The 12,702-nt window shown below is 53.1% G+C and overlaps 1 protein-coding gene across 1 annotated transcript in view; it reads left to right on the top strand.

Moving 5' to 3' along the window:
- Positions 1-1,262: 1,262 nt before the first annotated feature.
- Positions 1,263-12,702, top strand: part of SCN4A (sodium voltage-gated channel alpha subunit 4) — a gene marked incomplete at its 3' end in the record, with an annotated part of 32,712 nt that continues 21,272 nt past the window's right edge. Inside the window, exons 1-10 of the mRNA XM_082010421.1 lie at positions 1,263-2,368; positions 2,685-2,818; positions 3,703-3,783; positions 4,460-4,588; positions 4,729-4,820; positions 6,542-6,847; positions 8,638-8,701; positions 9,027-9,168; positions 10,243-10,455; positions 12,439-12,594. Coding sequence (XP_081866547.1) covers positions 2,015-2,368; positions 2,685-2,818; positions 3,703-3,783; positions 4,460-4,588; positions 4,729-4,820; positions 6,542-6,847; positions 8,638-8,701; positions 9,027-9,168; positions 10,243-10,455; positions 12,439-12,594 — 1,671 coding nt within the window. The 5' untranslated portion in view covers positions 1,263-2,014. The remainder of the gene's footprint in view (positions 2,369-2,684; positions 2,819-3,702; positions 3,784-4,459; positions 4,589-4,728; positions 4,821-6,541; positions 6,848-8,637; positions 8,702-9,026; positions 9,169-10,242; positions 10,456-12,438; positions 12,595-12,702) is intronic.

Raw genomic sequence — 12,702 nt, 5'->3', positions numbered from 1 at the left:
AGGTTTCCAGAGCTTCTCAAGTAGAGTGTGAAACGGGCGTAAACCCAGAATAACTTGGGATGAGAAGAAGCAACGGTGCCGCGCTGACCCGCTGCCGTGGGCACCGTCCCCTCGCGGAGCTGTGTGGTGGCGAAAGTCCCCTCTTTGCTTGCTTTGAGCTCCCACTGTTGGGGTCCGGTGAGATGGGGCCGTGTCCCTCTGATCACGGCTCCAGGTTCCCGTTTCGCAGCGGCTGGGCCCTGAAGCTGGGCTGTGGGCAGTGCCGGACTCCCCGCTGCAGTGATGTCACTCGGTTTATCTTATTAGATAATCCCGTTCAGCAAGGACAAAACTCTCCCTCCTCTAAAATGGGTTTAAATACAAAACTTGGTGCTCTTGCTACGTGATTTTTTTTTCTTTTAAAGGTTGCCCTGTTCCAAAAGTCAGAAAGTTGCTCCCATCCCCTCATTTCGAACGTGCATCAAAGCCCTGGTGCTGGAGCCACGAAGGGGCTGCTTAAACATTGTGGTGAAGGTGGCCTTTGCCCAAGAGCTGCTGCAGCCAGGGACCAGTCCCTGCGGAACCCCTGGGGCTGGATGGGGGGGAGTGAGCAGTAATACCCTCATAACGCTGTGCTGCTCTGGGGGTTGCCTGCCCTCGGCGGAAGGAAACCCACTTTGCACGCCGCGATCCAGTTCGGCAGCGATAGCGAGGGAGTGCGGTGCTTTCTAAAACGCGGTTATCCTGTGCTGCCTAAAATCAATACCGCCCTTCGCCATTGCTTTTATCACTTGGGTTTATACTCACCATAGGAACGTGTCGATACCGTTATGCACGCAGAGTCTCTCTTCCCGTCAGGGCTATCGATGTAATTCAGAACTTTGTAATTAAGTTCTTCTTAATTACAAAGGGCTGAAGGTTTCCAGCTCTCGGCTTTAAGCATGGCAGGTCTGGGGTTGGGACTGTGAGGAGTATTGATCCTAAAGCTTTTTGGGGGGCAGGTTCTCAGCAGCATTGCAGAAAGCATTGGTACACGGAGTAGTCAACCCTCAGGCCACTGCTTGCCGGTGGGACACTCATTTTGGGGAGGGTGAGGTACAGAGGTGCACCTATCCCAGTACCCCTGCAAAGCGGGATTGAGTGTTATCGTGTATTGTATTTCGGGCTCATCTCTCACACAAAGTGGTGTTTATGCGCCAGATAGATACCGAGGCAAGGTGGCTTAAAGCAAGAACTTTTCTGGTGCCTAGGAAGCCTTCGGCAGGCGTTTTGGTCTTGCTCGGGACGTGCCAGCCTGTTCCTATGGGTGCGACCACCCGTCTCTTCCCCACTTCGCTCCCTCCAACCCTTTTTGTTGCGCTGCTGCTCAGTGGAGCCGCCCTTATCTCTCCCAGATGGCCCATCCTATTCCTGTCTGGGGAGTCATCCTGATCGCTGCAACATTAGAAAGTGCCGTTATTGCCTTGCTTTTTGGCTCAAGATAGGACTTTGACCCCTTCCTCTCGGGAGCAGAGTCATCCAGCACTGCAGGTGACTCGCGTTTCCGTGGACGGGTGCTGCGAAACGGCCGCTGACCCTGCAGGACCGAGCTCCTCCGGCTGAGGAACCTCTTGCTTTGAGCACCGCACGCTGCTCGCACAAGGTGCGGGAGGAAATGTGCCGATGCCTTGCAGCATATTGCAAAGGGGAGATGGCTGGAGTGGTGCCGCTGATGCCGGAGGTGTTTTTTGTTTTGTTTTGTTTTGTTTTGCTTTGTTGAACAACCCTGCCTAGGTTGTGAAATGGCGTGTCTAACAACAGCCAGCTGGTGCCAGGGACACCGGCCGCCCAGCTCATGCGATGCCCTGGGGGAAGCCCAACGCGATGGCGATTTTTGCTTGGAGGTTGAGTGGGGGTCTGGGAGGAGAAGGGGCACACGGGGCGCTCCATCTGCTAGCGATCCGTGCATGATAACCTTTCTTGCAAGTTCAATATTTCTGCAATAAAGCCATTTGCCAAAACCGACCGAGATCCTGCCATGGAGGGCTGAGCAAAAATGCCCCGAACGGCACCAGCTGGCACTGCCTTCTCAGCACCCCTCTCCCCAGCAGGCTGGGCGCAGGCGTCCCGGGAGCAGAATGAGAGGATGGCCGGCCTGCCGCACATCCCGGGCCCCGAGAACCTCCGCCCCTTCACCCCCGCCTCGCTGGCTGCCATCGAGCAGCGCATCGCCGAGGCAGAAGCTCTCAAGGTAAAGCGTCAGCAAGTGGAGCTGCCTGAGGAAGAGGAGCTCAAGCCCAGCAGTGACCTGGAAGCTGGCAAGAACCTGCCCCTCATCTATGGTGACCCACCGCTGGAGCTCATTGGAACGCCCCTGGAGGACTTGGACCCTTTCTACAAGGATAAGAAGGTGAGGAGCAGAGCTTAGCCTGTGCGTAGACTTGGCATTAGATGCAAGTCTCAAGGAAAAGACCAAAGCATGGGCCCCTCCTTCTTTCCTCCATGCCCCAGGGTCTCATCTTTGTCTGTCTTGGTCAGCCACAGCCCCAGATTGCTGGGGTTGCTTCTCCTCCAAAGCAGAGCATCTGTTGCTTGGTAAAGTCCCCAGTCTTTGAAGATCCAAAGCACACACAGAGGTCCCACCTCTAACAGCAGCACTCGATCCGTGGGTGTTTTGGGAGTGTGTCAAAGGGCTAACCCATCTCCCTCCTCTCTTTTCTCCACAGACATTCATAGTCCTCAACAAAGGGAAGTCCATTTTCCGTTTTTCAGCAACCCCTGCCCTCTACTTGTTGGGACCCTTCCACCCCATCCGCAGAGGAGCCATCAAAGTGCTTATCCACTCATATCCTTGCCCTCTGTGATGCTGCTCCATTGCCAGGTCAAACCCTGATGCTCAGAGTGCACATAGCCCTGGGAGAGGGCTGAGAGAAGTGTTTCATGATGGTGTCATGAGCAAATCTCCTGGGCTGGCCCCCACCACGGCCAGGACCCACTGCCCAGCCGTGACAGTGCTTTTGTCCCTTCCCAAGCAGTGGGTGCTCAAAGGCTTTGGATGCCTTGGTGGCATCAAGAGCTCAGTCTTAGCATCAGTTTTGTTGGAGCAGGGAGGAAACCTAAGTGGTAGAGTTTCCTAGGAAGAAGTTCAAGGTCTCTGAGGTCTGGAGAGACTTGGAACGGAAGGAAAATGTTTACAGGTCAGATGATCCTGTCCCATCTGGGAAGTGGGTAAATTGGGGAGCTCAAAGGATGCTTTGAGAGAGGGAAGGCAGAGGAACCGCGACATTGGGGTACAGGGAAGGAGGCAACTTGGGAAGTGCTGGGGCTTTTGGTGTGAGACAACCAGAGACAGAGAGAGAGGAAAGGACCCCCAAAAGCAAGAGGGGCACTTGGAGGGGTGGGAAGGGATCCCAGCAGAGCTCTGGCAGCAGCAGGGGGTTGGTGGCCAGGAGGCAGGAGGGTGACTGTGGCAGAGGGAGCAGACAAGTGGGGGAAGGTGTATCCTAGGGCGATGGAGAGGAAGGAGCACAGGGGACAGAGGAGAGGCAGGGCAAGGGGACTAAGCGGAAGCACGAGCATGGGACTGAGCCAGGAGAGAGCTGCGGGAGGAGGAGGTCAGGGCATGGGAACTAGGTGGGAGCCAGGACAAGAGGAGTAGGGGTGCTCGGCTTCGTACCCGTGCGAAGGGGGAAATCTAGGCAACAGCCACAGCATTTCTCCTTGACCAGGTTTTAAATTATTCAGCATGTTCATCATGATCACGATTTTAACCAACTGTGTGTTTATGACACTGAGCAACCCCCCGGCGTGGTCCAAGAACGTGGAGTAAGTCCGTGCCTCCCGTGACCTCCTCAGCCACGGGGGATCATCATCCTTGGAGGGACAGGACCAAGGCTGAGAGAGGGGTATTGGGATCCAGGCACCTTTCGGAGAAGAAGAGGTGTCATTGGGAGATGCTGGTGGTCCTCTCGATCTCAGAAGGGACGTTCACACTCTGCATTAGGCATTGCAAAGAGAGGGAGTGTTTTCCAAAAATCTGGTGGGGTCCCTGTGACAATAGACCACTGCAGAGCAAGTTGGGTTGGGTCAGCAGTGATGGCCTGGAGAGGCTGAGCAGATCCACCAGTCCAAGGACAAGCAGCTCCAGGTGGGAAGGGGAAAATACAGCATTTTCTGCTGCAGTTCTGCACGGTCAGTCTCAGCAGGGTTTTACAGAGCGCGTGGTGCGTTGCGACATCAGCAGGGATCAGAGGTGTTGCAGAATAGTCACCAAAGGGAGTGGTACTTCAAGATGTCCCAACTTGCCTTACAAGGTGAGGTGAAAACCTCCCCCAGTGTCAAAGCACTCCAAGAACCCAGCAGCTCGTGGCCATAAGCCCCCAAACTCAGCTCACTAGATGGTCCCACTGTTGGGGGGGACAAAACCCCCTGGTGCCCAGACTTCATCCTGAGCTGGTCCTGGGACCCGGGTGAGCATCCCAAGTCACCATTGCCATTTCAGATACACCTTCACTGGGATATACACCTTTGAGTCCCTCATCAAGATACTGTCAAGGGGCTTCTGCATTGACAACTTCACATTCCTGCGCGACCCGTGGAATTGGCTGGACTTCATGGTCATCTCCATGGCGTGAGTTTGGTGGGATGGGAGGAGGACAGGAGGTCTGGCCGCCACAACCCAGAGGGGACAACCCTAGGGAGGAGGGCTGAGAAGCAGTGGAGTGGGTGCCTGGCCAAGCCCTTGAAGCCCTCTGCTCTCCTGTCCTGCAGCTACATCACCGAGTTCGTGGACCTGGGGAACATCTCTGCTCTCAGGACCTTCCGTGTCCTCCGTGCCTTGAAAACCATCACGGTGATACCAGGTGAGACTTAAAGAAAGGGTCTCCTCTCCCCATATTCTTCTTCCCTGAGCTCAGGTTTTCCTACAGTTCAAAGCAATTCTTTTTAGTTCTTTTAGCAGCTCTAAGAGACAAGAGGGAAAATAAGGCGTTTGATACTTATAAATAATTTTCTGTGTAATAATTCAGCTTTTTGGTCAGGTCCCGCTGATTTTTACATCTTTAAATTAGCTGGGCTCACTTGGCTGGTTGGCCAAAGAAAGCCCCTGACGAGCTCAACATGGTGTTTTTAGGGATCCCTGGAGATGCCTCAAGTGGGCTTGTGCCCACGTCATGTTTATGGGCCAAATTGCCTGATACACTTGGCTTGGTCTTGGAGCCATAAATTCAGTTTTGTTCTCACTGCTGACTGCTCTGGCGCTAGGGCTGAGATATTTAATGGGTATTAGTGCACGAACCACATGGCGAGTGTTTAGCATCACCCCAAACATCCAGCCTGTGCTGTTAGAAGCATGTTATCAAATACCTCTGATGGCTTTTTCCCAAATTTGATACCATTTCAATATTCTGCTTTGGTACCACAGAAATGATAGGTCAGACTCCTTGAAGAAGCGTCAGATTGAACTGAAAATTATAATTTCTTGTAATGAATAAATTCTTGTGCCCGTGCATTTTCCAGATCTTTAGCGTTTGAAAACACAGTTGAATGTTTTTTTTTTGCCTCCATCAAAAAGGCTAAATATTGCATTTAGCAAAACATAAGCTGCTGCTTCTTTCTGGAAAGACATCCCCCCAAGAGGCTCTGCAGAAATAGCAGTTGCAAAAATAAGCTGGTTTAGAATGGCTGTCCTCAGCAGTTTCCCAACATAGACCAGCCCTTGGAGAACAGGGTTTTACCTAAATAGTTTGGGGTGGGGGCAGGAACCTGGCATGATGACAGGGATAAAAATCATGTGTCTTCAGAGAATTGCCTGCACATGAGAAAGCTCCGAGCTGCTTTTAAGATCAATGTAAGGATGTCCCAGCGTCACCCATCATCCATGTAGACCTCGAGTGACGAGAGTGGCATCCTCCACGTCAAAAGCCCATTAAGGATCTGTAGGCGAGCCACCTCTGCAGAGGAAACAGAGGTGATGTCTGGGGGAGACAGACGAGTTAATCCTGATGCTTAATGCAAACGCCGCTTCGTCACCTTTGCTCGGACGCGTTGGGGTTTCTCCAGCTTGAAGAGATCAGGCTGGAGGGTCCGGCTGGGCTCCTGCCAGGGACTGCAGCACGTGGGGGTGTTGGACCACGGAGGTTTTCTGGAGCTGGCAGCAGTGCTCAGCACCTTCCAGCTGGGCTGGCTAATAGCTTTTTCCATGTGCCACAGCAAAGTGGTCTGTCCTGGTGGTTTCAGCCAAAAAGGGCCAGATTGTGGCATTTGGGAAAAACGTAAAGCCAAAAGGAATTGGGGTGGGCTTTGGCTCATGATGCCGAGGTTAAGGTTGGCATGGGGAGGCTTGGCTGGCATTTGTCCGAGGGTGACCATTTTTGGGGAAAGGTTTACGCTGCCCAGCAGTGTGTGGGGACAGAGGGGCAGCTGGGATGCAACATGGGGCGAAGAGCTGGGGGTCTGAGCACATGGGGTGAACTCGGTGATAACACATGTCCCCAGCAGACCCAGCACCTTTTGGGAACACCATAGCACATTTTCCACAATTAGCAAACAAGCAATTAGCTCAGTAGTGACGCCTCCCCCCTAGGGCTGAAGACGATTGTTGGGGCTCTGATCCAGTCAGTGAAGAAGCTCTCAGACGTCATGATCCTCACTGTCTTCTGCCTGAGCGTGTTCGCACTCATTGGTCTCCAGCTCTTCATGGGGAACCTCCGGCAGAAGTGCGTGCGGTGGCCTCCCCTCAACAACACGCTGGGGGACTTGGGGCTGGACAACGACACATTGGTCAACACAACACTCTATGGCAACTTCACTGATGACCTTGCCAGCAACTTCACCAGCAACTTCACCAGCAACAGCACCTTTGATTTCGAGGCCTACATCAACGATGAAGGTAAATGCTCATGCGTCCCCTTCTTCATTGACCCATCACCTTGGTTTGCTCTTTAGTTTCCTTGCTCTTCCTCCATATCAGACCAAGGTTTGCTCTCTTGGACCTTCCTGCCAAGGTCCTTTACAGGGAGAGATGAGGCTGGTGGGTGAAACAGGGGCTGTGCATACTCACAGTATGGAGAGATGGGATCAAATCCTCCCTGCCAGGGAAAATGCAGTCTGGTGTCTCCATCTCTCCTGCTTGCTAGTGAGGGCACAATCTCCCCATCAGGGTGGGCACTGGTGAATGGCTGCTCCTTCTGGCTGGTCACAACAGGGAGACCAAACCCTCCAGGACCGGATGGGACTTTGGGTGGAAAACAAAAGGGACAGATGCAGGAATGACATTTCTCACCCACTTTCACCACTGCATCAGAGCTGGGTCCTTCCCCAAGTAACCGCTGTGTCCTGTGAGCATTGCATGCAAGGATGCAACACCGCAACAGCCAACAGGAGGGGAAGGAGGGAGAGGTGGGATCGAGCACAGGTCCTCGGATAGGTCTCCAAGTTTGCTATATTACTACTTGTAAAACTTGCATACTACTGCTCGTCTTGGAGACTAGTTTGGCCCAAAAATGCGTGGTGGAGGTTTTTTTTGTTCTTTGGGGTTTTTTTCAGTCATGGGGTTTGGGGGTTTTTAAACTCCATGAAAATGTAAAAATCTCAGAAAATCTGCCTGGCAGAGCTGCACAGTGGAGCAGCCAACACAGGGCTGCTCCACGGGGATGTTTCGGGTCTCGTTTAGGGCACTCGGCAGAGCTCAGCAGAAGGTCGGGTTACGTCTCGGCTGAGCTGCTTTGCCCAACTGTACGAGTGGCTCTGGCATTAATTACAGGAAGGCTTCTTGGTAGGGGTGCACATTCAATACAGAGGATCTAATGAGTGCAGTGCAAATAGCAACAGCACCCTGTGGCCATGCATTCAGGTTAAGAGCTCCTGGGGCCAGGCCAAAAACGTATCGCCTGGAGTTTCGCAAGCAGGATATCTCCTCGATGAGCCCACATAGGTTAAATAAAAGCCTGGTGGCAAGAAGCCAGGGATGCTTTGAGGAAGCTCCAGAAATCCCTGTGTGGCTCCTGGAAGGGCTGTGCTAGGTGATGCCTGGGATGGGGTCCGGCTGCCCCCTGCCATGTCCTGGGGTGGGTGTCTTCAGGTGCCCATCTATGGGTCCCGGGGGGCAGGTGACCTGTGGTGACACTTCTTGGCAGCTCCTGTGGCTCTGGGTCTGTGCTCGAGCTGTAAGGAGATTTAAGGACCCTTGGTCTGGTGAGCAGGGCGGGTTCCCCCGCCAGGTAGGGGCTGGTTGGGATGGGAGCAGCAGGGGGAAGGTGATGGCCATGGAGCAGTAGCAGATCACTTCCTCGGGTGTTTTTGGGACCCCTGCAGTCCCCCATGCTCGGTGTTTCGCCCTGCTATTTTATACATTTTCCCAGCAAAACAGACCAGCCCTGGTCCTTCAACCACATGTTAACCCACCTTCCCAGGAGGTCTGATCCTGGCCAACCTGACTGTTTCCAAAGCTCTTTATGGGCTTGGGAGCCATCTAGTTGGGCTGGTGAAAGAATGCCACAAGGTCTCTGAGCTGGTGCCAAGTAGTTCAATGCAAATAACAAAGTCAGCAGAGCGGAGATAACCCAGTGCCCAAGGCTGGGATTCAGGGAATTTCCCTGACAGCAAAAAGCTGCCAAGAGTTTGAAAATCAATGTTTGTGTTTATTTGTGTGTGTGTCTTGCTCTTTCCCCAACTGTAAAGCCAATTTCTACTTTCTGGAGGGAGCGCTCGATGCCCTGCTCTGCGGGAACAGCAGCGATGCTGGGTGAGTGCCGCTCACGCTGGCAGCCGGGGTCCTCTCTGGCTCCGTGGGAGGGGACAAGGCAGCCAGCACAGCCTGTGGGACCACTGGTGCTTGGGATGGGACAGGACTGGGGCTGGGACCGCGGCTCTGCCAGTGAATGGTCTGGGAGTTCCGACTGTATCAGCTTGGGCGTGGGGGGTATTGGTCTGGGCATCCGACTATGTCAGCCCGGGGGGCCGGTTCTGCTGAAGCATCTCAGTGCCTCCAGGGATGGAGCATTTTGCTGCGGTGCAGGAGGGGCAGTGCTGGGGACTCACGTCGGCTGCCCCCGCGGCTCCTTTGGTAGGAAGTGCCCTGAAGGGTACCAGTGCATGAAGGCAGGGAGGAACCCGAACTACGGCTACACCAGCTACGACACCTTCAGCTGGGCTTTCCTGGCCCTCTTCCGCCTCATGACGCAGGACTTCTGGGAGAACCTCTTCCAGCTGGTAGGTACCCGTAGGACCCCATGGCTGGGCACGGGGCTTTGGTGCAAATATCTATCCTTGTGCAAATACTCCTCTTGTTTTGATGCTGCCCCTGGCCTAGGACACAGAAAAGGTCAGTTGAGTGGAAAGTCATGGGACCTTGTCTATGGATCTAACTGGGATCAGCAGGGATGGGGCATGGTCCCATCTAGCTCCCCAACTTGAGCAGGGCAAAGCCCAGATGTGTTGTCAGCTGTAGCCTGAAAATCAGGGATTTATAGGAGTATCTAGTACCTCTCTGGCTTGAGCTTGAGAGAGGGTAAGGGTGGGAAACTAGGTCACTTGTCCCCTGGATTGAGTCATCCTTTAGGGCAAAGTCACAGACATCAAATCCCAGCTGACCGTGGGTCCAGGGATGGTTTAGATAAAAGTGAGCCTATGTCTGAAGGCTACACATGTCCTCTGGAAAGGATCATGCCCAGATTTGGCACTAGAAAAGGACCGCTCTTGGCCCAAGGGTGAGACCTGACAAGTTAGGGACTGAGAGACATCAGCCTTTGTCACAGCAAAGCGAATCTCTAAGGAAATATCAGTCCCATCTCCATGCCCGTTTGCAGCCCTTGGACTACCAGCTAGCACTGAGCAGCGTGGCTGGGTTTGCCAAGACTTCTGGCTATTTCACGTGAGTCCTAACCCAGTGCCATGGACTGCAGGAAGATCAACTGGGCAATGACCAGCCCTTGGGGGAGATGGGAGCAAAGTGATAGAATAGTTTGGGTTGAAAGGGACCTTTCAAGGCCATCTAGTGCAACCCCCCTGGAGTGAGCAGGGACATCTTCAACTACAGCAGGTTGCTCAGACCCCCGTCCAACCTGACCTGGGATGTTTCCAGGGATGGGGCATCTACCACCTCTCTGGGCAACCTGGGCCAGGGTTTCACCACCCTCACTGTAAAAACCTCCTTCCTTATACCTAGTCTGTTGTACTCCTGCCACAGCTGGGAGGGTGCCCTGGTGCAAGACCTTTTGTTGGAAGCATCACCAAACTGCTATCGTGCCAAGGTGGTGTGACAGCCTGTGCCACCTCTTTCCACAGACGCTGCGTGCAGCAGGGAAAACATACATGATCTTCTTCGTGGTGGTTATATTTCTTGGTTCCTTCTACCTCATCAACCTCATCCTTGCAGTGGTGGCCATGGCCTATGCAGAACAAAACGATGCCACGATGCTGGAGGAGCAGCAGAAGGAGGAGGAATTTCAGCAGCTCATGGAGCAGCTGAAGAAGCATCAAGAGGAGCAAGAGAAGATGGTTGGTGGAGAGTGTGGAGGCCAAAATGAGGGACCTTAGGAATAGGGGGAGAAAAGGGGAGGCAGTGACAAGTGTGGTGGTGCCTCTATGTAAAACCCAAGAATAAGCCCCATTTGGTCCATAGTAAGCAAAGGTAATAATTGAGTAACTATTTTGGGTGTCACAGCTGACTCAAAAACTTGAGATGCCATCTTGGGTGGGGGGAAAAAAGAGGCTGAAAAGGTTTAATTTCCACATCCAGAAACCAGCACAGGGAGCACTGGGAGGCAGCAGAGAGGTGCAGCAGAGAGGTGCGGCATTGCTGGAAAGGAGGAGGTGAGGAACAAGGCATAAAAGGCATCAGAGCTAACAATATATCCTCCTGCAGCACGTCAAGAGCAGGAAAGCTGGCAGAGAGCCTGCACAAGCAGATCATGATCAGGGTGCAAAAGAAGCACTCAAGGAAAAGAGGGCAGTTGCAGCAAAGCTAAATGCATTAGCAAACCATTTGCTTTTGGACAAGGTTGGAAACAGAAGAGAGGGCTCAAGAGACCCCGCGTCCCGCCCCGCGAGGCCCTGGTGCCCTTGCAGGAGCCGAGGCACAGCTCTCGGGGGCTGTTCTCACCGCTGTACTCCGGCACATGAGCAGATAGGCATGCCTGATGCCGCAGAGCGTTTGCACCGAGATTTCTCCGAGCTGGAGTCTCTAAGCTGCCTGATTTCCACCCATTTGCTCCATTGTGGTCCTGAGGTCTTACCTTAGCCCCTTCCCGGTCCTTGGGAGCCTCTTTTCAGCACAACATGGCTATAAAAATGTGGGGAAAAGCTTCTCTGATGTCTGATACTGCAGCCCAGCCATTTTCTCTGTCTAATCATCATTTTGGCCAATGTCAGCAACATCTGCAGGAGACATCCTTGCAAATCTAACTGTTAGCCTGGGCAAAAGATCAGCTTCCTCACACGTAGAGAGAGACGCAAAACAGTGGTTTGCTCTCTCTAGAGCCTCTCTCTCTCATCGCTTATCTGTGCGGAGCCACAACATCCTCCGAGGAAGCAGCTCGCTCTTATCTGGCTGCTGCTGTTTGCAGGATGGGTCTAGGCAAGACCTGCCCGAGGGATGGGACTCCAGGGCTGGGCATAAAGCTGGTGCTGTGGCCGCTTCCCCAAGCAAATTAACCAGTGAGTTGCCCAAAGGCTTTATTGAGGGATGATGCTCCTTTATTGCCACCTAGAGAAAGGAAGGCAGAGGGAGTAAGGCTGAGAGCGAGGGCAAAGCGCCTACAAGAAATGGGTGCTCAGATCCTTCAAATATCCAGCAACCAAGCGTGGAAACCGTGTTCCATCTCAGTGATGTGCAGTGGGAACAGAGAGGTTCCCACTCCGCTGTGGCATCCTCAGTGCTACCAGAGGGTGTAGTAAACTTCAAATATTAATACCACTGCTGGAAAGGAAAAAAAAAAAAAAAGAAATGACTGCATGTGCAAAGGAAAAGCTAATAAAACAACATTTGGGGAAAAAAAATAAATTTTGACCCAAACATTCACAAATTCAGTGCAAGTCCAAAAATCTTGGACATTGTGTTTCAGCAAGAGCCTTGAAGGTTTTGCTTCTTTCCCATTTGGGATGAAAGCATGTTTCAAAGATTAAAGTTTCCTGCAGTACAGAAGTTAGAAGGTTTGCGTAGCTTTGTCCTTATGAATTATTCACCCTGACTAAATTTGAATAGATCTAATAGTGCTCTGCAGAGAGTCTAATACGGTGGGGTGTGCAAGTGAAAAGGAAAGGCTTGCAACCTCTGTTTACCTACTGCAAATTGTTATCCCTCGTTGTTGTTCATGAGGATCTGAGTTTGCTGCCCATGTCCTGCAGCAGCAGACTTTGGAGTCACAAAGTCCTGCCCAGGATGGTCCTGGGGCTCAGCTTGTCCCCATCCTTAGCCCAGTGCCCTGCAGCGACTGCGGGAAGCTGCGGACACGCGGGTGATGAGGACATGGGTTGCTGCAGTTGCAGGACCGGCGATCCAGCAGCGGTTCCCTGCCCAGCAGCATGGCCGAGAAGGAGCGCGACTCGGACCCGAGCGGTGACCAGGACAAGGCAAAGGACTGCAACGGGCAAGTGGTCCCCAAGGTCGTGCTGGAGCGATCCGCTACGCTGATTGGTGTACGTGCTCGGCTCTGTCTCTGCCGTCCCATGAGGGTGTCCACCCCAATAAACCCCACTGGAGGGACAGGATTGTGCCCAGCTTGTTGTGGGTCACAGAATCATTAA

Source organism: Phaethon aethereus (genome assembly GCF_964289735.1).
Source record: "Phaethon aethereus genome assembly, chromosome: 25".
NCBI lineage: Eukaryota > Metazoa > Chordata > Aves > Phaethontiformes > Phaethontidae > Phaethon > Phaethon aethereus.
This window is presented reverse-complemented; position numbering and strand designations above follow the sequence as displayed.